The following is a 23,075-nucleotide window of genomic DNA, read 5'->3' as shown; positions in this document are numbered from 1 at the left end:
CATCACAATGAGGAAGAGAAAAAGGAAGTAGCAGTGATATAAAGAAAAGCAGAAAGGAATCAAAGCTTGATTAATGGATCCTCTCACACCACATTTTATTCAACTCATATTCAACTCATCTACTCCCATCTCATTATGTGTTTTGTACATATACATATACATACATATAGATAGATAGATAGATAGATAGATAGATATAGATATATTTACACACACACACACACACACACACACACATATATATATATACATACATATATATACACACATGTGTGTAAGTAAATATGTTACTTAGAGAGGCAAAAAATTGTGTTCATTCTACAGTATTGAATAGAAATCATGCTATGTCACAAAAGCCAGGCAGACAGATAATTGTTTCATTGTGACAGATTTGGCTAAGTAATAAAGAAAGTGTTAAACACTCTAGTGATGCAATAGTGTTCTATTGCCAGCAAATCTCTCATTCCTAACTTTGCTTTTTCGATTACGAGAGCACGCATCTTGTAACTATTTCATAACATCCACTAGCAACAAAACACATTGGCAAAGCAACAGTAAGCTTCAACAAGACTGTTATCTTTTTAAATAAATGTCTCAACATATGTTTATCAGTACCATAACTCAAACATTTCACCTCAGGCTTCCTGAGAACAGGTTCTATGCTTTCAATCAAAAATATTTTTAAAAATGCTTTAGATTAAGCATCTCTCCTCTCCAAGACATCTTAAGGATAGTCTTCGTCACGTTTTGTATGAGCATTATTATCGGACATTTAGATCGGCAAGTTTTTAATTTATCATTTTTTGGGGGTTTTTTCAAACGACTTTTACCCGGCAAAAGCCGGTAGTTACGGTAACAGAAACCTTGGTTGGAAGAAATTCATATCTTTAAGTTCTCATCCTTGCATTAGAATATAGAACAGTTAATGTTTTGGTGGTATCTCAGGTGGTAATGATTCATCATGTGCTTAAAAACCATTACACAATTAATACTGAACTGACGCTTGACTTTAAAAAATTATATCGCAAATCAAATCGCAATATCTGTCAGAAAAATCGCGATTAGACATTAGACATTTCCTTCGCTAAGCCCCTCCTTAGAACAGCCACTGTCCAATTCGACGTTAGCAGCTGTGACTAGGCGCAGGAGGCCTGCCAAGCCTGAACAAGGAAAAATGCCGAAATGGTGTGCATATGGAACCTGCAGGTCCAACAACAGATATCCTAAAAGTTTAGAGGGGGGTGTTGTATTTTTCGCTTTGCCGAAGCCAAAAACTCTAGAGGAGAGATGCTGGCTATGGATTAAACATTATAGAAAACTGCTATGAGTAAGGTCTTCTACACTGCTTAATCCAGGTTTACACTGTAATGGATTTTTGATGCAGGCTATAAGCAGATGTGCTGATGTCACCCTCCCAAACGTTTTTTTTTTCTTCAAGTCACTCAGTCCTCACATGCAGCATATATGGTACTACATACTTCTGTATGGTTTAGTGATGGGAAGTTCGGATCTTTTTACTGACTCGGCTCTTTGAATCTCGCTCAGCAAATCTTTTATCAAGTCATTCGTTCATTTCATTCATTGGAACTAGTGTTGCACTGTAGCCATCATCTGATGACAGAAAGACGGTTCTCAAACACTACGAACAACATGGTTTGCTTCACCTTGGAAAGGATAATACAAAAGTTCACTTTTGTCAAGCTCTTAAGCAACCTTCTGGACCATAGCCTACTGAGTTATTCAGTTCAAATGACTGATTACTTAATTTGCCCATACAAGAGCGCTGCGCCTATCAATAAAAAATGATCATTCTATGATAGCTGTTCACTTTAGCCTACCCGGTTATTGAGGACCCATAGTGTATGAACTCGTTACAATGGAAAGGCAAATTAAACATCCGTTCAATAGCTAAATAGCTAGCGTTAGCTACCAGAAGAATGTTATATAGCTCTTCTCACCAGTAGTAATACCATTGGTCATGTTACTGCTGTAACCACGCGAATAATGAACGAAAGACCCCGAAGACCCATAGTTATGATTCGTGAACAAATCATTCGTTCCCACACTGAGCCGGCCCAGTGCCATGTGACAAGTGAACAAGAGACTCAGGACCCGAGGACCCACATTTATGAGTCGTGAACAAATCACTCATTTGTACACCGTGCTTGCACAGCGGCCATGTGACAAGTGAACGAGAGTCAGGACCTGAGGACCCATAGTTATGAGTCATGAACAAATCACTCATTCAAACACTGAGCCTGCACAGCGGTTATTTGACAAGTGAAGGGAAGACACAGACCCGAAAGACCCGTTCGTGAACTAAGCTGAGCCTGAGTGGTGCGCATTTGCGGCCTTGGGAAAAAATCAACGAATCACTCACTTAGACGATTTGTTACTCCCGAGTCATGCAAAAGATTAGTTCAAAATGAGAGAATCCTTCACGAACGACACATCACTAGTGTGGTGACATATTGTAGCAGTTGTTCCTCTTTTAGTTATATAAGGTGCCAATGTTTTTGTTATTCTATGTTCTGACGTACACCAACACGGGAAATGGTTAAATTGTTTTTGATTCAATTCCCCTTTTTTTTCCAAGCCTTTCATTGCTAGTGCTTGCAAAAACTTTTTTATTTTTTCAGTTTTTAATTGTTTTTATTTCATGTTTATCTATTTCATTTGACTTTTTATTAATGCACTTTAATGCAATTTAATTTGTTACTGCACTTTATTTTATAAAGGTGATCTGAAATTAAATATAACGCGTTATATACATGCTCTTGCCCTGTCTGCATTTCCAGGGAAAGGTCCTAGAGGACAATCTACTTGCACCTTGCTAAACACGCAGTTAATAAAAAAAAGTAACTAAGTAACTTTTACTCAAAGTAAATTTTAAATTTTAAATAAGTTACTTTTTACTTTTATTTGAGTAGATTTCTACACAAGTAATTTTATTTTTACTTATTTTACTTTATTTTTAGTACAATTTCACCAATGTAACAGTACTTTTACAAACTCATTTAGTACTCTTTATACTTCTGATCCCGTTTGGAACCATACCAAATAACAATATGGTTTAGGAAGCGTCCGAGTGCATATGTGCTTGGAAATATGTTGGCGGACTGTGCGCATACCCTTGGCTATTTCTCTCATCTCAGAGCACTCTGCTCCCTCCTTACATTCAAATTCACTACGTGTTTAGCATTTATGCTGAAAAAAAAAAAGGTTATGTTTAGTCTACAAGAGACAGTTTCCAAGTTTTATCGGAGTTCAAATGTAAGCAACTCACATAGCAATGACTTGTTATTTTTGAACTGCTTTCTCATTTCCCTAAGACACATCCTTCCAAAGGAACAACAGAAACAGTCTCGATTTTGTTAGCCCCTATATTCTTAACCGCAATATGAACTGCTTCAGTTTTCTTTTGATGCTGTATTAGGACAAGCATGGGATAAACTAATCTTAAAAATCATTCCAAGCAAAATCAGAGACCTCTCTTGTGACTCAGTATATTAGCCTGTGCTTTACTGCAACAGTTCATTATTCAGTTAAGTCACTAATAAGGTGGAGGTCCAGCATTTCAGTCAGATGTTTGGAGGGACAACACACACACACACACACACACACACACACACACACACTAACACACAACAACAACCTTATCTTCTCAGTACAGAGTCTTAAAAAACTTAGACTCAACTTAATCTTAAGAATTTCCAGAATGTTCTTTTGGGTTTCATGAAAGAAAACCTAAACCCCTTTTTTCCCTCAGAGGAGGCAAAGTTTTTCTTATTCCCCTCACAGAGAGTTGGGCAATTGAATTCTTCACTTGCACAACTTCACTGGACCACAGGCCCAAGTCTGATAGGTAATTATAGTGCGAACCGCCATGACAAAAACAGAACGAGGGAGCAGATGGAGGAGGTCAGGCGTCTGAAGGAGGAGAGCAAGGACGCACAATGAAACAGGGAGAAAATGATCCTGAACTTTCTCTGAGCTCACCTCCATTTTAAGAACTTGCACTGTTGACCTGTACAGTCTATTTTGCGTTTGTGTTTTTGAGAAAGCAGCTCTAATGGCCACGGTAACTATGGATGAAGAGAATGAATTTCCCTCTCTTTTTCCTTTGTTCTTTCTCTTGAACTGTCTCTTTCACACTCTCGCTCTCCAAGCCAAACATGACTCTATATTTCTGCAATGAAGAGGAGAAGGGGAAAAAGAAAAATCTTTCCAAATTTGCCACGTTATGAAACAAAGGGGAAGAAAGAGGAATGCCTAATGCACCAGCTGTGGCTCTTAAAAAAGGCCTTGAGTAGAAAGCTGTAAAAACTTCCAATACTTTCCAGAAACAAACAAGAAAACAGTAACATGATGAAAAGCCAACCAGAGGCCATGGTAAATGTTTTATGTGAAAGGCTCAAGTTTCTGACTGATGTTTTAAAAGTTTAGGTAATTTTTTTTTTTTTTTTTATCTGAGAACATTTAGTTGTGTTTTTAAAATAAGAACAGCCCTCCAGACATCCAGACATCCCTGTAAACAAAATAGGGAAACATTAATTAGCATGAGATCAAAGAAATTTGTGCTATGTGAGTGAGTAAGAGAGAGAGAGAGAGAGAGAGAGAGAGAGAGAGAGAGAGAGAGAGAGAGAGTGAGAGTGTGTGTGTGTGAGTGTGTGTGTGTGAGCGCGTGTGTGCGCACTACCAAGTAAAATGAAACATGCACATCAGCAGCTGTATGAAATTGGTGTGATTGTTTTGATTTTATGGGTCAAGTGGGAGTAGATTTTATCAGACTGTCAAAGTACACCAGCCAAGCCATTAAGAAAATTACGATAATTACATCCATATCTACCAAATCTGACACAGTTTTTTAAGCTGGATGGCAGCTTTGAAATACCTGTTTTCACTTATTTACCTGTTTATGGAGCTAGCCAACAAAGAGTGAAAGCAAATGTTTTATAGAGAAATATTAGCAAGATTAGCAAAATTTTCTTTTAGCAAAGTATGTATGATTCAACTCTATGTAGTGTCTAATTGATCTCTTAGATATACAACCTCAGTTAAAATGTTATTTTTTTAACATAAGTTAAATATAAGTTAAAATTTCAATGCAGCAGTAACAGCAGACAGCCTAGTCTTTCTGTTTATAGACACTTTTAGAGTGACTTAAAACACTACTCTGAGAAAATTCAGTTATGTTCAAGTTTTATTTTGATGACTTTGAATCAATATAGACCAAAATCATACTGAAGTGTAAACAAAGCCTAAATGGCATAGGGTTTTTCATCAGTTAGTCTACTTCAGGGATAGAGTGGGAGTTCAAAAGCTGACAGTTATCCCAGAATGCTGAGGTTTTAAGAAATGGAATCCGGAATGGTAATGACTCAAAGGCGGGAAAGGCTAACCCAAACCAAGCTTTAGTTCCCCTCCTTCTTCATGCTTCCAGCAATTCTAATGATGTACTTGTTGCATGATATCAACCACAGGGAAGCAGCAAAACAGGAAGAACATTAAAATCTCTTTTGAATTAGTGTCTAACTGTGTGCTTATGGTTATATGTTGCTTTAATGCCTTTTTGATGGTCCTCTGTTTGTATATGGTGATTAAGACTCATTCAACACTCAAGTCAGCCTATTGTATTTACTTTGCTGCTTTCTAGGTAGACATCTCTAGGGCAAAATAGAGGAGAAAAAGAAGATCAAAAAAGAATGCTTATGTCAATCATTATACAGAAGCTATCTAATGTCATTACATCAGCAACTCATATTTCACACTGTGAAATGCCACATTTCCTGAATGGAAAAAGACAAAACCGAAACATACGCATCGTCTGTAAAAACAAGTTTGACTATTTCGAAGCATGCAAACGTATGTTGAACTGAGCAAAGCACTGAAACGTGTGAAATTGTCATTGCTTTCTGCAGGGTCATGCCACATATAGATTGTCTGAGATTGAATGACATTCAGAGTCTGATCAGGAGGAGTCAAGAGTGAAAATATCTTGGCTCAACAACAGTGATTCCTCTATATGCTGTACCACAGAAAAGCCTGTGCCTACACTTAGTGTCTTTGCATCTGGGCTTAACTACTATTGTACAGGCCTGAAATATGTTAAATTGACTGTGCCAGTGTTAAACAATTCACAGCTCATCTGGATGTGACGAAGCATTTAAATATCCCCACAGTGAATCTATTTCATCTGCAGAAGAACAAAGGAGGGGAGGGGGGTTATGAGTCATCCTATAGCCGAGATCCTGCTCTCTGTGTGTGGAGCTCTTTTTCTTTCACTTCTCAATTTGGCTCAAGAAAACTATTCATCAAATTATGTACCCTATTACTTACAGCATAATAGCCCACGTAATCCACCATTTTCATATAATTTCACAATTTTCAACTGCACTGTTCCTTGTCCTGATTTCCAAAAGCAAAAGAAAAAGTGTCAAGAGAACATTGAAAATTACTAAAATCCATCCTGAAACGTACAAAAACATAATAGCTCATGCTAAACTGTATCTCTTATTTTATAAGCTCACCAGATTTAAAACTCAGGTCTCACACTCTCCCTTAACGAGCACATAGCCGTTAAAAATGGTGAAATTGGGATAATTGTATGTCTAAGGCTTTCAGAAACAAAAAAAAAAGAACAGCGAAAATGGAGTAATTGGAGACAAAAGGTGTCAAGAGTCAAACCACTGAGTTTTTCGTCTACTTCTGAGGGATATGACCTGAAGGGTAAGGGATACCACTGTTGTTGAGGGCTGCATGCTGGAGAAACAGGGCGGAGACCACTGTCTAGACCTGATGCTTAAAACTCAACCCACTGTGCCTCAGGGTACAGTAGATTAGCTCTATAGCGGCAATTGAAGGGCGTTGGTTGGGAAGACTTAGTCTTAGTGAAAAACATGAGGAAAACCATAAGTTGAGTCATGCTTTCCAAATTGGAATATTCCAGTAAAAATTTGGAGAATCCTTTCAGGAAAGCTTTATTAAAGTATTTTTAAGTAAATGCTTCAAAACTTTTTAAAACTGGCAAAGTACAGATGAAATGTATTCACTGTTTGTCCAGTGCAGCATATTCCCCACTAAAATGTACTCATGGAATCAATGGCATAGATCGAAACTCAGTCAAAGCAAGTGTCAAAAAACATGGCTTACAGTGAAACCAACTATACTTTATAATTTCTGGGTGTAAAAGTGCTGTTTCATTTCTCTAAAAAAAAAAAGGTAAACTCTGGGGGGTGGGGGAAGACACGAGTCATTTTCAGTCCACTAAAACAGTGTTTTGCAAACCAGTCCTCAACAACACCCATTCCTTGTCATATTTGTGTTAACCCTGCGCCAGTATATCTGATTCAAATGATCTGATCCTTTATAATTACCCAGCAAGCTAAATGAGGTGTGTTAGTACAGAGCCGATACAAAAAAAGCATATGGAACAGGGGGCATGTAATGACTGGTTTCAGAGACACTTGTTTACCATTTCTATGATGTGCATCCAAACACAGAGACAAGCTAACGGAGGATTAGAGAAGCTGTTACGGGAGGTGGCTTTGGAAGATTCCTTGAGTTTTGGATATGACTGAGTTGATCAGGGTCAAAAAACAATATCATTACTCTTTCATATAGTGCTGTTTCTGTAAGCAGAAATCACTGGAAAGTCTAAGAGCTGCCAATCAAACACTGTTTACTCCGGTTAATAGCAATGTTTTAGGGATTAATACCACCCACACAGAACCCATGGGACGGTTTTGTATATTTAGCACCTTTTCCTTGCCTCACAGGGAAGCCAGATGCAATTTCACAACCACAAAAACTACAATCAATTGAATATCCTCTTTTCTGACTACTTGCACTGAATACATTCTCATTCTCCCGGTCACCAAAAAGTTTCTCTTCAATATCTTTTATCTTCCTTTCATTATGTTGTGAAACATGTGCTTCTCTTGTCCACTCTTGACATGTAAGCGGTAAAACAAAAAAAAAAAAAGAGAAATGTCACTGCTATCCACTTCTGACCTCAGTGTTTCCAACATTACTCTCCAACTTCGATGAAAAAAATATCCACGTCCATTTTAAATCTGCTGCTTCAGATCCCATGCAAGACAAAATAAGCTGACATGAGTCAGGGCCTGACATGAATCAGTATCTTTGCCTTTGCTTCTAGAAGCAGGTCAACCACTGACAATGTTAATCTTACTCATAACTTAATATCTTTCTTTGAAGACAGTGCATCTTACAATGGTCCATAATATTCTTGTATCCTCAGTGAAATTCTACTCTTTTTTTATTTGAGTATGCTGGCTGCTTCTTTTTACGTCTAACTGCTCAAAAAGGGAGAATTAGTCAACAGCAAACCATTCTAGCTATGCTCGATGAAAAAGAAAGTTGGTGAGGGAGAGTTACAACACCAGCTTACAAGCAGACACAGTCTTGTCCTTCTTCTGTCAGATTTGCTCAGGTTTAAAGAGCTTAGACTATACTCTCTCTCTCTTTCTTTCCCTCTAACTCTCTCTCTCTCCCTCTCTTTCTCTCTCTCTCCTTCATTCCCCCTTAAGAGTCTTTATGCTCCGTCTAGGCAAATTATCTAAATTATCTGCTGGCAGCCTATTGCAAATATAGACAAGCACCACGGAGAGATGGATGTTAAGTTTAAGTACAGAGATAGAAAGACGGAACAACCACCCTACCACTCTTTTACTCTGCATGCATGTTTCCAAGATTAATGAACCTTTCTCCATCCAGATGTTCCATCGAGAGTTTGAGTGGGGGTGGTGTGGTTAAGGCGAAGAGGAGGTGTTCACTAATGTGTTCTCCCTCCTCCTCTCACCAAGCCTCCATAATGTCTTCATTCTTAATCTGTTGCAGTCCAGTTTTCATACATTTTTTTCTTCCTTTGTCCCATCCTTTTCTTTTTCGACATCTTATGACTTTTTATGTGTCTGCTGTGACCTGTTTTTCTTTGTCTTCTCACCCCTCTTTCTCTTTCCACCGCTTTAAATGTCAAATGCCTACAGAGGTAGGCTACCCACTGAAGGACTAAAGGACATTGTCCATGGCTGCACTCAAGAAAAGGACAGAATTCACACCTAATTTTAAAAAGGTTCCCAGCAAGAACAGAAAATTAAAACTGCCACAACCCTTTTCATATAACAACAGTGTCATTTTCACTAAGAAAAAACAAAAAACAAACTCACATTAATCAAGGAATATTACAAATGTTTGTGATAAGGCACATGGAAAAAGGGAATAAGAATTAATGTTATGAATTCATGCAATCTATGTTCCTTCCAAAACTGCAATCTTGATAACTTTATGAAAGCTTAAATTAACTATTTTTGGGTTCTATAGTTTGTTAAAATAGTAGATAAAGACCAAAAAAATATTTAACCATGAGAAACTGAAGACATCAAGACAAAGTAGATATCTAGGTAACAGGGAGTATTTATCTGTGAGCAAAATAACTTGAGCCAAAACTGTGCAATACAACATTTCCTAGCTCTGTTTCAATCAGGCAATTCTGACCTCAGCCCTAAGTTATCTAGACAGCTAACAGATCCTGCATGGAATATCCTCAGCTTCAGGATTTAAGTTATGAAACAAAAGCAAGTGTGATCAACATCTACTGAGTAATGTTGTTTTGCCACCTAGAAGAACACATTATTAAAATAAATGTTCATATTTAAAAGATTATCATGCATGGTTTAATTTTATATTTAAAAAACAGGAATTTGAGCAGGATGATAACTGTATTTGAAGGACAGGAATGAACTGTTGGCTGAAGAAAGAAAATTCCTTACAAAGGATTTTGGGTATGGAAAAAATACATTAATTAGGCATAGGTCAATTTAAAGTTTTGTTAAAATGTGTTCCACGTGTTTTGGTCATCAGAGAGAGAGAGAGAGAGAGAGAGAGAGAGACATCCAGAGTGTGAGGGGAGTGGTGGGAATAAAGTGTGTTAGCTTGCGTAGGCGATTCATCTTAAACTACATGTCCACATGATGCAAAGCTAAAAATTCTTGCCTTTATTAGAGACATAACATGAGACAGGAGCTGTACCGTTAGGGTTAAAGCATGTATGCATGTATGTGCTGTGGCACTCAATCTTCTCAACTCTTCAAGCAGAACCCAGAGGCAACAAGAAACCCCTTCTGGACACTGTTTATGGTGATCACTATACACATGCATAGCCAACATCCACACATGCACAAAGGGCAATAGGAATTCTTGTATGCCATTTTTTAATGCAGCCTCCCAGTTAACTCACTTTTGACAAATTCTTTTGGCTTACAACTACAGTTTCCTGTCAGAACAAAGAGCATTTTATTTTCAATTAATACCCACATCTGTAGGTGGCTTAGAAAGACAGAGAAATGGCACACTAGAGGCTGATGAATGCGCGCTCTCTCTCTCTCTCTCTCTCTCTCTCTCTCTCTCTTTCTCAATATACCGTTTCTGATGAAAACGTTTTCGGGCAGATAAAACAACACTTAACATCAATTACACGTTTCAGTCAAAGCATTTGGGACTGAGACTTTGCAAAATGCAGCTACAGTCATAAAGCCTTTTCAGAGAACATAACAATTATGGTTGTTTACTGTGAAAACTGTGATGAAATGTTCAATTAAAACGCAACTGTTTACTTCCGTGGCAACGAAGGCCAGAACATTCACTGGACAATTTCAACCTGTCACAGTACATAACTTTTAACGGGCTCTATGAGGCGAAGTTACGAAAACAAAGCGCTTAACTACAAAACTTGTCTGATCTAACTTTATAACACTTAAGAAATTGTAGTTCTAATTTCATTCATATATGTCCATTTTACAAGTCTTCTCACATTTCTGTTTCTTTCTTGTAATTGGTAAAATTATCAAATTAATAATTCCGCACTACTACTATACTGAATTTAGGGGGTGGCCGAATGGAACCTCTTCATTCTCATTCTCTCTCTCTCTCTCTTTCACACACACACACACACACACACACACACACACACACACACACTTTAATTTGAAATTGTTGCTAAAAAATCTAACACATTCGTGCACACGCCCCTTTTTTCATTACAAAACTTGCCGGGTGCGCGCATTGTTAGCTGTTACCAGAGGTAGGCGAAAGCGTCTGGAAAGAAATTTTCCAGTCTATGCTGCCTGTTGAATTAGCGCTGCAAAGACACTGTATGAAAGCCTGTTCAGGAACGACTCGTTGTTTACTTAGTTACAGTAAAAGAACAACAAAAAAGTAATAAGCTCTTACAAAAATCCTTCATACAGTGCTTAAATGTAGAACAGTAATGAGAATGACAAAAGTCGAAACTGAATGTCCGCATGATATGACACATCGTTTCCCTCAAACCACTAATAATATGCTCTGAATTCTGCCTGGGGCCTCATTTCTCCCCTCTGTTATGCACACTCAACTTTATCGACTATGCTGCGCTCTAGTATGCCGGGTATTTCAACAGCAAATAGCCTACTTAACTTGACGCGCATCAAACGATAAAGCGAAGCAAGACGACGTGTTCCCGGGAAGTAGTTACACAAAGTCATGGTTATGTTCGTCAGAAGTAACGTTAAGGAAATGTAGACCCTTTGGACCTCTAATGTTTAGCTGAGATGCTTGGTACCACTTAACGGTTACGTTTTTAAAAAAGCAACGGTCCGCACTATGTTTAACTTATCCTACAATATAGAGTCATTCATGACACGTCTACAGTTGCAAGGAGAGCTACACAGACTGAATCACATTGGCTTGAGGCCGGATGAATAGCCAACTGATGTGCATTTTACAGTGGTTTTGGGCGATAGAAAACGGGGAAAGGACTTGAGAGGGGACTAGTGCATCATAATTGCATGCTATGCTTGGGCCCTTTGCTAAGACCAAACAGCTAATCAGGAAAGACAACAATCAATACAATATATTCATGTCACATACAGAGCCTGAAGATATAATGACGACTGAAACTAACGCACAAAGCATATTGATTAGAGCAGTTCTTGTAAATTTGTAGCGTATTTCCCTAAATATGGTTGATTCTTGCGTCTGCAAAACTGACAATCAAATAAGATGATTGACAGGTTGCATTTGCCGGTCGCATTAACAATGTAACATCTGTACCTTCTGATCGACTGAAAGACCAAATGAAAAGGACACAAAACGACAAGTTATTAAGAACACGGGCATGTCAGGGCTAACAGAGGGCAGAATAAGGCAAGTAATCGATACATTTTGATTTATTTACTGATTCGAGGGTGGAATTTTAAAGGCGGAGTTGATTGTTTGATGTGAAGCGTGGGCACTGTGTGGAAACTGCGTACTGATGGTAAATGTTGTGGGATGAACACAAACACTGCTTGACAGTCTTGTCATCAGTCCTGTGCGCTATTGCAAAATGTCAGTTTGGTCGAAATGAATTGTCACTTATTTTAAAACGTCACTGAAACAACCAGACGTTATTCTAATTAAAAAAGGCTACTTACCATCAACAGCCCTTGCTGGAAGGATCACCTCCAAACTGTGCAGAAAGCCCAAAAAGAACAATCCAACAACCAGCATGTCTGCAGTGCAACGCAGCATATTCTCAAAACTGAGTACAATACTAAACAATAATAATCAACTAGACAGGACGTCTCTAAACCCGGCTCCTTGTGGGGTTCAATCCTGCAGAAGCCCGCAGTCTGAGCAAGGCTATTGCTTCCAGACGATGCTCCCTCTGCTTCTGCCCTCCACCGCGCACACAGACGGACCAGTAAATGCACCGGTACAAGAAATCTGCACCTTGCCACAAAGATCTTGGAAAAGGTTTCAATCGCCCTATACGGCTACGAGTTCTTAGGATGCATAGTTAAAACAGTTACAAATTTACTGCATTGGTCATCAGTTAGCGTTGCTTAGCTCTCCGCTGTTCGAACACAGACAGACAGCATCAAAACGACCCAGTGGCAACGTGGTCAAACCATTCCTTTGTTCGTATGTCAGTCTGTGCTACACTTTATGGCAACATCAAATGGTAAAGGTAAAGACGCTTTCCCCTCTCTGCCCACCGCCTCTGTTGCTGGTGGTAACACAAATTGAGCTCAATTCAAGCTCCAGCCCTTAACTCGCAGGGTTTGAGTGTGACGTCGCCAGGACCAATGGCTGGCGACATCCCGGTGTGTCGAGTTATCAGCGCACGATGAATCTATTGGCCAATACGATAAAAGCAATGCTTTAATCGAATCAGAACCGAGTGCGTTTAATATCTGTTGAGAACCGCGACAGAAATTTTCCAAAATTTGACAACTACAACGTCTAAGCACCGGCATTTCGTCTGCGAGTGGTTTCTTTCTTTTTTCTTTTTTGCCTCTCAGGAAGCATAGACACATCAAAGTAAAAATGCAAAAAATGGATCTAATAAGGTGAAAATATCAAGAAAATCGCTTTAAATTAGTCTTTGGAGCCAGTTAAATTCAGTCCACCCTCTAATAAAAACCAAGACAGAACACTTCAGTGTCTTGAAATCACTAAGCAATCCACCTATCGCTACAGTATTGCATGTAAACTATTTTGTCTGGTATTGATTATCCTATGACTAGAATTCTGTTTTGCAACAGCGTTTGCCAGCAAAATTACATCTTAAATCGTGTATACTGAATTATGCAGAAAGAATGATTAAACGCAGACGTCAGCTGCTTAATGTCTTAGCTGCAACATTAGCTCCTTGATGTTTCAGCTGTGCAGTGGCTTCCTCCTTAAAACGGGGGTCTTTTAGATTATATTATATGCTGTTATTGGGAGGGTTGTACCCAAACCTGATTATACTGAACCTGAGAACCTGACCTGACGAGTATAGTCAACAACACCAACAACAACAACAAAACACTTGTGGATGAAAGTATCTGAACCACTCACACGCAGTGGACTCTGGAAGATCGGCCAATAGCATTATGGGGTAAACAATTATCAAACAAGAGCACCTCAAGTCTGTTTGTGAGCCAAAAGCAAAACACAGTGATGTCAGAATCAGTCATGCATGAATTTATTTATCTCACATAATGGGTGTCTGGGGTATCATAAATTAAACATGTTTTAATTTTGACCATAAATGAGCCTATAACAACACTAGCACAGATGCATATACTAGTACTGATACTACAACTGTTGGGGAGGATCCCAAGGGGGTGTTCCAGAAAGTGTGTTTAGTGAAAACTCTGAGTGAGTTAACTCAGAGCAAGCAGTAAACCTCCTAAGAGAAGAGCCCTTTGAGCCTTCATTTTGCTAGGAGAATGAAGCCATAGGGCACTTCTATTAGGAGGTTTACTACTTACTCTGAGTTAACTAACTCTGAGTTTTCACTAAACCCGCTTCCTGGGATACCTCCCAGACGAAGGACTTCTATAGCTTAGGGATAGCAGTGTTTGCCCCAGTGTATTTGTCAGTATCACACTTGAGTTGAGTTTTACGACTGAGTTGCAGGACAGTAGTACAGCATACAATTTGAGTCAGTTTTCACCACGTTTGTAATGCATAGCAGCACACGAAGTGAAACAACTTAGGCTGACATGGCCATCTTACAACGGACAGTGTATCTGATGTTGTTCACTATAATGTAACCAAGCAGAGCAACAAATGTAAAGGTGTAAATCCTAGTGTTCTTAGTGTGTGGTCACTGTTCCTAGTGTGTGTGTGTATTCACTATAGGATAGCTTAAATGCAGAGGACAAAATTCGCAATGGCAACCTAATGAAATCTGATTTCCACTCTATTTCTGTTTACATAAGGAGGTCACGCAAAACCTCCAGCAAAGGTAGACGACAATAAATACTTTGTCAAAACTGCCTACTCGTTAGGAACAACACTGAACAAATATAGCAACAGTTAACACTGCGAGCATAACCAAATTAATCAAGCACTCACTTCTCTTCAGTGACGCTCAACTAAACTTCAAATGAAACTTATATAATTATTAAACTACAGAGTGCCCTTGAGAGTCAGCTACTCTTCTCGTGCCACTGTTCAACTGCAGGGGCGCCAACAAGGCTACATGCAGCCACTGTTATGGCGATGGGCCCTCGGCTCTCTGCAGTCTTTTCTTCTGCCACCCTCAAACTGCAAAAGAAACCTGTTTATGAGAAAGGTTGTCATTTCTAGGGGGCATAACCAGCTGTCTCTCCTTTCCTTTCAGTATGAGGAATCCTTTGAAGAACCACTAGGCAGGCTAAGGGGGACTTTGCCTTTGATGGGCATATTGGCTGACTAGTCCCTCTTGAAAACTCTCCCAACAGGCCAGCTACTACTGGCTCATGCCAGTTCTGCCAAGATTGCAGAGTAGATAAGTAATATCTTCACTATCTAGTCTAGAACTGGTTGGTCAGGATTTGGCAATGTCTCCATTATTGTCTGCAGAGACCTTCAGACCACATGTGCACCACTTGGTGCAAAGATCAGTCTGGCCACCCAATCAAAAGGTAATCACATGGTTCAGATGTGCCACGCTAGAAGACACATAGCTTAGCAGTTTTTAATTGAGGATGCTGTCCACTGCAGTGAGGACTGTCCTCAGTACTTCTTCTGTCACCAGTGGAGCCCAAACAGTCACTATCACTTTCTCTCGAACCTCCAAAGGGTGACACACCAGGGGATTGAAATGAAACATTATCTCCTGTTTTGCCAACATTGGTTTGAAGTTAGCAGAAAGGTTGACTAATGCCCCTGGTAGCTCCTTCTCTCCCACTCACAAGTTTGTGTCCTGATTGGAGAAGAGGTCAGCTTGAGTTCCCCATCAAGAACTGAACATTCGGGGGGCCATTAGCAAGGCATCAGCGTTGATATTGGTGAGAGGATCCAAATGTACACCCCTTGCGGTGAGGCTCTTAAAGATAATGATGTCCTATCTTCATCTGGTAAGGCCTGAAGTCACATGGTGAATTACACAACATAGAACATTCAGTCTCTGACCAGGGGACTGCAAAAAAAAATTCTATTTTTCTTGGAATCTGTTTTGTGTTAGTACACAATAGGAAGAATGCAGAGAGAGAAGGAGGTTTCTGTTAACCACTTTTCAGCATTTTCTCAAAAACAAGTGGGTACATTAGGGGCTGTCTGTTTAGGCTTGTCTAAGTTAACTTAAACAAATGAACAGACAACTGGATAATAAAGTAAATCCTGGGGGAGCAGTTGGTCATCCCGGTTTTGTTGCTTATCCTACAGTCTTTGGGCCAGGACCTTCACATGCATGGTATAGGGCAAGAAGTAACCTAGCGTATCCTATTGGTTAACAAGGACTTTGCACACATTCCTCATTGGGTGGCCCCACAGTCCACAGGACAATGCATGTAGGGTATAGTGTCAGACTGGCAGTGCCAACTCAGCTCTAAGGTGAATTCAGGTGTGACTGTTTTGTTCTGTGCAAGCCACAGCTCTGTAACACTTGACCTATCCCACTTTGATAGATGACTAATGTGCTTGGGATGTTGCTGGCCCACTGCTGCAAACCTGCCAGTGGCCAAGCTCTGCTTCATCTTATCAGCCAAGTGTCTGGCTTTCTCCAGGTATTGGCAGGCTCTGTAAGCAATTATGGATGTTGAAGCACCGCTCCACAGAGAACCGTAACTCAGCACCTGGCTTGCTGTTACGGTTAACATGCTGTGTGAGGGTGAAGGTGGTGCAGTACTGGCTGCAGGTGGTACCACATGGAAGTATCTGCCATTCATAGATGTCAGGGTTGTTATATTTTCTCATGTCACGCCAAACAAATCTCAGGAGAGACCCCATCTGCCCCATCTTTGGGCAGAAGGCGAACATGGTGGAACATTCCCCTAGTGTCGCTACTAATATGGACAGCATATTCATGGAAGTGCAGCTTGACCCCAAACAGCAATGACCCCTGGGTGGGTCCATGTAGGAGACATTCATTTAAATTAAGGCCTTTACACCGATACGAGCAATTAAACACAGTTTTTGCTCTTGTGAATCACAATATGGTGTGGGATATACCATGATATCCCTGCTTCTTTAGGGCTGCAGAGTTTCTTCAGGGAACCTGCCTATACCAGTTTCTCAATTTCTGCACAATAAGCCCGGGCTCTTTCTGGGTCCATTGCCAAGCATCTCTTTGTGCTCCTCAAGCTCAGCATCAGTACCTCCCTTGGCACTCTAAATAGAAGCATGTTCTTCTTGCAGAGCAAGTTGGTGGTGTAGTGGAACCTGCCATCCACCTCCATTCATGTGATTTTGGCCTCCAGTAAGTCAGGTACCTCCTGGCGTGGCTTAGATTGTGATATACTCTTCTGATTTATGAATGAGAGTGTGTCTACTTGCCTTCAAATGAAACTTGCATGATTACTAAAGAACAAATTGTTTTTGAGACCCAGCTCCTGTCCTCTAGCCACTACTCGGTAAACTGCAGGGGACAACTACAAAGCCTCACAAACTCGCTTCCATGGCAAAAGATGCACAGCTCTGTGCCACCTCTTGTACAACAACTAAGAAGAAGACAAAGAAGAAGAAGAAGAAGAAGAAGAAGAAGAAGCAGAGGTAGAATTTGTATGAATACCAATAACAACAGCAAGAATCATCATCATCATCATCATTTTTCCTTCCAAGATACTCATGGGAACTTATGGGTAAAAAGATTAACATCAAATAGAAGAATGCATTTACTGCTAGAAGAACAGCAACTAAACATACAACTACAGGCAACTGGGAAGTGTAGGGTGCAAAAAATATAACTGAAGTTGAGAATAAAATGATACAAAAGACTTGATTAGGCAAAGGGATAACATTTAACAATGGATGGAAGATACAAATATATTTCACACTGTAGTTGAAAACAGTAACAGTTAAATAATTTTCAGGTTAGGATTAGGGTTACAGTCCACTCTCTTGCCTAAAAAAATATGGATCTTCAATCTGGACTTGTGAGTAAGTGTTTTGATTTATTGAGAGTTCCAAAGTGTTGGAGCAGCAGTACTGAAAGCACTGATTCTTATGGATTTGATTTCGGTGCTGGGGATGAAAAGGAGGCGAGAATCAAATGAGCAGAGAGATTGAAACTGAATACTGTGAGTGAAGAGTGTTCTAGCAGAATTCTAAATATGTTGAAGCATATTGAGTTACTTAGCAGGTAATCCATATGTCAGTAATTGCAGTAATCGAGGCAAGATGCAGTGAAGCCACATTGGAGGTTTTCAGCATCTGGATCAGTTAGGGAGAAATAAATGCCAGCAATTTTCATTAATGCAATATTGGAAATATTCTTAATGTGAAAATTGAGGGATAGGGAGGACTTCAAGATGAGCGTTGGGATTCTTAGGTTCTGCAACTTAAAAAATGTGACAGTTGTGAATGAATGGGTCAGTTCATTATTTGTCTATGAAGCTTCTCTGTAGTGCTCAGTAGAACCTCTGACCAGAAAACTTATGTCATCATGTCCTAGTTCTGTTGAACACCTGCTTTCTAAGTCAACTTCAAAGGGGTATTTGATAGGTGTACCTCTTAGGATAATTACAATAATGATATGAGGTTAATATCTTTACTGACACAGCTTTTGAGGTTGTGAAGATGTGTCAGTTAGAGACCAAGGCATTTATGAGAAATGCTTTTACTACCTTATGAAACATGGCCGAATTGGTCTCCCTACGCACCACTCTTGTTAGTCCTCTCATTAAATATTTGAGTCACTCCCTAGTCTACTTATTCTGTGCGAAAGTCTGAGCCCTTGGCTGAAAACATCAGTCAGAAATAACTGCTCCTATCTGGCTTGAACCAGCTACACTGCTTGAACCAGTGCCTTAAATTTTTACTCCCTCTTGTGGCCTCCTTCCATTCTCTCTCTCTCTCTCTCTCTCTCTCTCTCTCTCCCCCTCCCTCTCTCTCTCTCTCTCTCCCCTTGCTGTAGGCTTTTGAGTGCTTTCCCTTCTGGACATGATTTATTTCATTAAGAAACCTGAAGCCAGTAGTACTGTAGTGCAAATTAGCTGTGGCAGCTTGCATGTCTGTGCTTAAAATTACTTTGCTAACTTGCTAAAGCAGAAAACTGAGAAGACGCACAGCTAGAATTGAGTATCATCACCACATCTAGCATCATCATGTCTACCAACACACTGACCAGCCAACAACTCAACAACTGTCAATAGATCACAGACCAAAACCAGATCCATGCAGCAAAAGTTGAGCAGTTTTAGACACCAGTCCCCAGTGCTCTAGTACCAAAAAGAAGGTGAGTATCTTGTGATGAACTGGTATGAGATGTTCCTGATTTAGTCTGTCAGTTAATGATGAAAACTGTCAGTGAAGGATTCAACCACATAGATATACAATAATTTTTTTCTGGCTTGATATGCTCAAAGGCTTCCCCACTGCATGTTGAAAATGCTGTTCTTATAATGTAACAGCTGTTTACGGTTATAATACTTAACAGAGCACTCGTGCGTGTATGATTGTGATATTGTCTTGATAACAGTTGTATTTGCTTACAGAAATTTTCTTTTTGAAAATGTTCTGTGTATAGAGCACAAATCTATGAAAACAAAGTTCAACGAAAGACATGGCGCAGTTTCTGGGAAGCACCTTCTTCAAACATGAATTTTTATAAACAAGAACTGGCAAAGAGGACGAGGGCACATTGTCCCTATAAACAGAGATATTGAAAGTATGCCCTCACCCTCAGTGCAGATCACTGTTATAAAAAATTAAGAGTCAGAGATGTTCATTGACTCTTTGATCTATCAGATGGGATAAGACTTAACCAAAGACAGAAAAGCAAGAAGCTGCAATCTGTTTCCTGTAATGACTTAAAGACAAATAGAGCATAAAATAAATGACTGAAAAACAAACTAGAACAGAAATAAAGTGGAAAAATAAATAAGCACACGAACAGAAATGATTACATTCCACCTGAAGTGTAAAACAGAGTGATAGAGTCACGCGGTGAGTTACACAACATAGAACATTCAGTCGTTGACCATGGGATTGCAAAAAAATATTTTTCAAACTTGTTTTTCTTGGAATCTGTTTTGTGTTAGTACACAATGGGAAGAGTGGGGAGAGAGAAAGAGGTTTCTGTTAACCGCTTTTCAGCATTTTCTCATAAACAACTGCTTACATTACAAGCTGTATGTTTAGGCTTGTCTGAGTTCCTCATGGACTTAACTTAAACATGTGAACACACAAATGGATTATAAAGTAAATCAAGTGAATGTAGTCAATTCAACAGTTTTGCATGGAAAATATGTGTGGAGTCAAAACTAAGCAGTATGATCAAACATGAATAAAAACTTAGATTACTGGGTCTACAGATTGAGAAACAGTCTGCTAGGGTTATCCCATTGTTAAATTGTTGAATGAAATGCCAAAGATGTGCATAAACATTCACCTAGGAATGTCTTGCCAAATACAGGACAAATATGGCATATTTTTACATGTACTTAGACTAGGAAAGAAATCTTGTTCAACAAAGCAGATAGGTAGTCCTAAAAGGAGGTGTATGCCTAAAATCAGCTGAAAACATTCCAAAGTTGCAAGTTTGCCTGTTCATCCATCATCTGTCACCACATAGACAAGCAAGAAAAGCATAGACAGCTCAGTGATCAAAACTGACATTATATTGATATGGCTGCTAAGCCGACAAACACTCCACTGAAATTAGCTACAAAAATGCTAATGGAAAAGCACTACAGAACGAAACTAGCATTCAACAGCTAATCTAACATCTATCTTGGGGATTTGTTTTGAACATGCTCGAGTAATATATTTAGCAACTGCTATAATAAAACATTGGAAATGAGTAAAAGCCTTTTTACATAATTTGCTCAGAAACAAGTTATCCATGGCTTTTTGAGAAGATTGCAGGGTTAGCCAACAGGCTTGTCAGGCAACTTTGAAACTCCAAATACAACCTGTGGTGCCCATAGAATCCAGGTCACTTTGAAATGGAATGTGATTTACAGTGTGCCTTTGGATTAAAAACTCATTCATTGCCTAAACAAGTAGCCAACAACTCTTTTCATAAATGAGATACCAGTGCTCAGTATGAGAGACTGATCATTTGGCTTTTAGCAAAAATCTGCTGCTTCATCGAAACATGCAAATCTCTCAGTCTGAAGATTGTTTGTAAATCCTGTTTAGGGTAAAAGTGTCCTCCCTGACATGGAATCAAAGACTACCCTACCACCCACCCTACTGGTCTTTCATTTTATAGCAAAGTCTGCATCCTCTTCTCTGCATGTCTAACTGCATCATGTACAATAACATCAAAAATACAGACAGCCTTGATTAGGATGAGCGCTAATAAGTAATAGAAAATATCCACAGGCATATCAATATTTTATGCTCAGAATATGTTATAGCTACATTCTTTAAAAATTACTGAGAAAAATAGAGCAACAAAGATATCTTTCTCAAAAGATAGGTATCAAAATTATTGACACCCTTGATCTTTTTTTTTTTTTCTTTTCCGATCTTTGTGAATGTTCTACTCTTTGTCACTAATCACAATGTCACTATACTGAGACACTTGAGTCCCCACACACATCAGATTCACAAAGAAATGATTAATTGACCACAAAATAAATATTTTGCAGCTTTGGAAAAATTTCTGATTTAAGATTCTTCTCAACTTGTAGTCCGATCTCTTGAAATATTACTAAACAGTAGAAAGTGTCAGCAGCTGTGAAACTTAAAAAATGCTTATATTTATTATTGAAGAAATGTATCATATTAATTGATTCTACTGACATGCTATTAAAATAAAACATATTTTACATGCTAGATAATCTCATTATTATGCAGTACTGGCATTATTATTTATTTTATACCACCTTTTTTCTCAGACAATACCATCAGTTTTTGAGTTCTAACTTTGCAACTGTGCCTTTCTTTGAAAATAGGAAATGAGAGATATGGTAATGGAGAATTTGATGAAAATCTGATTAATCTAGGCACCAAAAGAGATATCCCGTAGATTAGTACATTGCCCGTTCTGCGACACAAGGACATTTCATGCATACTGTTGCCAGCAGTTCAAATGAGATCCATAACTTGAATGGTCACACCATAAGAGTGGAAGGTGATGAGCCCCTGATGAGATGAGTGCATTAAGTCATGATCTGTAACTTGGTCTTGATGATCAGATGATGATCAACATGCTGTGAAGGTTATGTTAAACGTCACAAACAATTCAGAATTTTATCGCTTGTAGCTATTCATATTCTCTTGTTTGTAGCAATTTGCCAGAACTTGTCAGTTCTGGTACAATTTCATAATAGTAATTTGTGAGATAGGCTGGCTGTACTGACCTCTATCACGCTTTCTATAAACCAGTAACATCAATCTAATCCTGCTACTCATCTAGCGTTACTGAGAGGGGCTGGAGAGGCACTACCACTTAACATAACTGCTAGTGTTGACAACCATCTGCTCTCCACAGCAGTGTCTGGTAGTCTGTAATGGGTTTGAAAGCTCTGGAACTAGATCTACTACTCATGGGTTTGTGTATTGCTTCACCACAGATGAGAGTGATGAAAGTGTTCCCTTTCTCCAAGCAGAGTTGGCACCCAAACACTTAGTCCTACCTGTCCATTCACTGTGCCTCCATCACAGGAATTACCTCAGTGAATTGTGTAGGCCTGGCACTCTGACTCTCTTCCACCATCCACCATTTCACCATTTTGACATCTGGACAGGCAGCTGTGCTAGTGGTTCTTTCCTTCTCTTAATCCTCACACTTTCAACGAGTCAAGTACACTGATGCATTGCTGCTGGGCCAAACACTTATGGCAAGATGATGGGTTGGTAAATGTCAGATTTTGCAATGACATGCCACCATCTATGGCTGATACACTCATCCCTGTCTAAGCAGATACTGTCTAGTTTCCCAGTGATACTGGGCCAAATTTACCTCCAGACTCTCCAACAGGACAGGTGATTGATCAGCTGCCTCCTTTTAATGTAAATTCTTGGTATCAGTTTTTAGAAACAGAATAATAACATGTTCTAATTTGTCTTTCACCTTTCAAACATGGTTTTTAATGGATAACGTTGGGAATTTGTTGCAAGCCAAATTTCCATTATCATGAATTGCATTTAAACTCATTTAATCT

At 39.2% G+C, this 23,075-nt stretch overlaps 1 protein-coding gene across 1 annotated transcript in view; it reads right to left on the bottom strand.

The window, feature by feature from the left end:
• The window catches only part of lrp1aa (low density lipoprotein receptor-related protein 1Aa), a 112,545-nt gene extending 99,972 nt beyond the window's left edge, over window positions 1-12,573 (bottom strand). The window contains exon 1 of the mRNA XM_030778709.1: window positions 12,477-12,573. Coding sequence (XP_030634569.1) covers window positions 12,477-12,573 — 97 coding nt within the window. The remainder of the gene's footprint in view (window positions 1-12,476) is intronic.
• Window positions 12,574-23,075: the final 10,502 nt, after the last annotated feature.

This window comes from Chanos chanos, chromosome 6 (genome assembly GCF_902362185.1).
Source record: "Chanos chanos chromosome 6, fChaCha1.1, whole genome shotgun sequence".
NCBI classification, from domain to species: domain Eukaryota; kingdom Metazoa; phylum Chordata; class Actinopteri; order Gonorynchiformes; family Chanidae; genus Chanos; species Chanos chanos.
The sequence above is the reverse complement of the archived record's forward strand: the minus strand, read 5'-3'. Positions and strand labels throughout refer to the sequence as shown.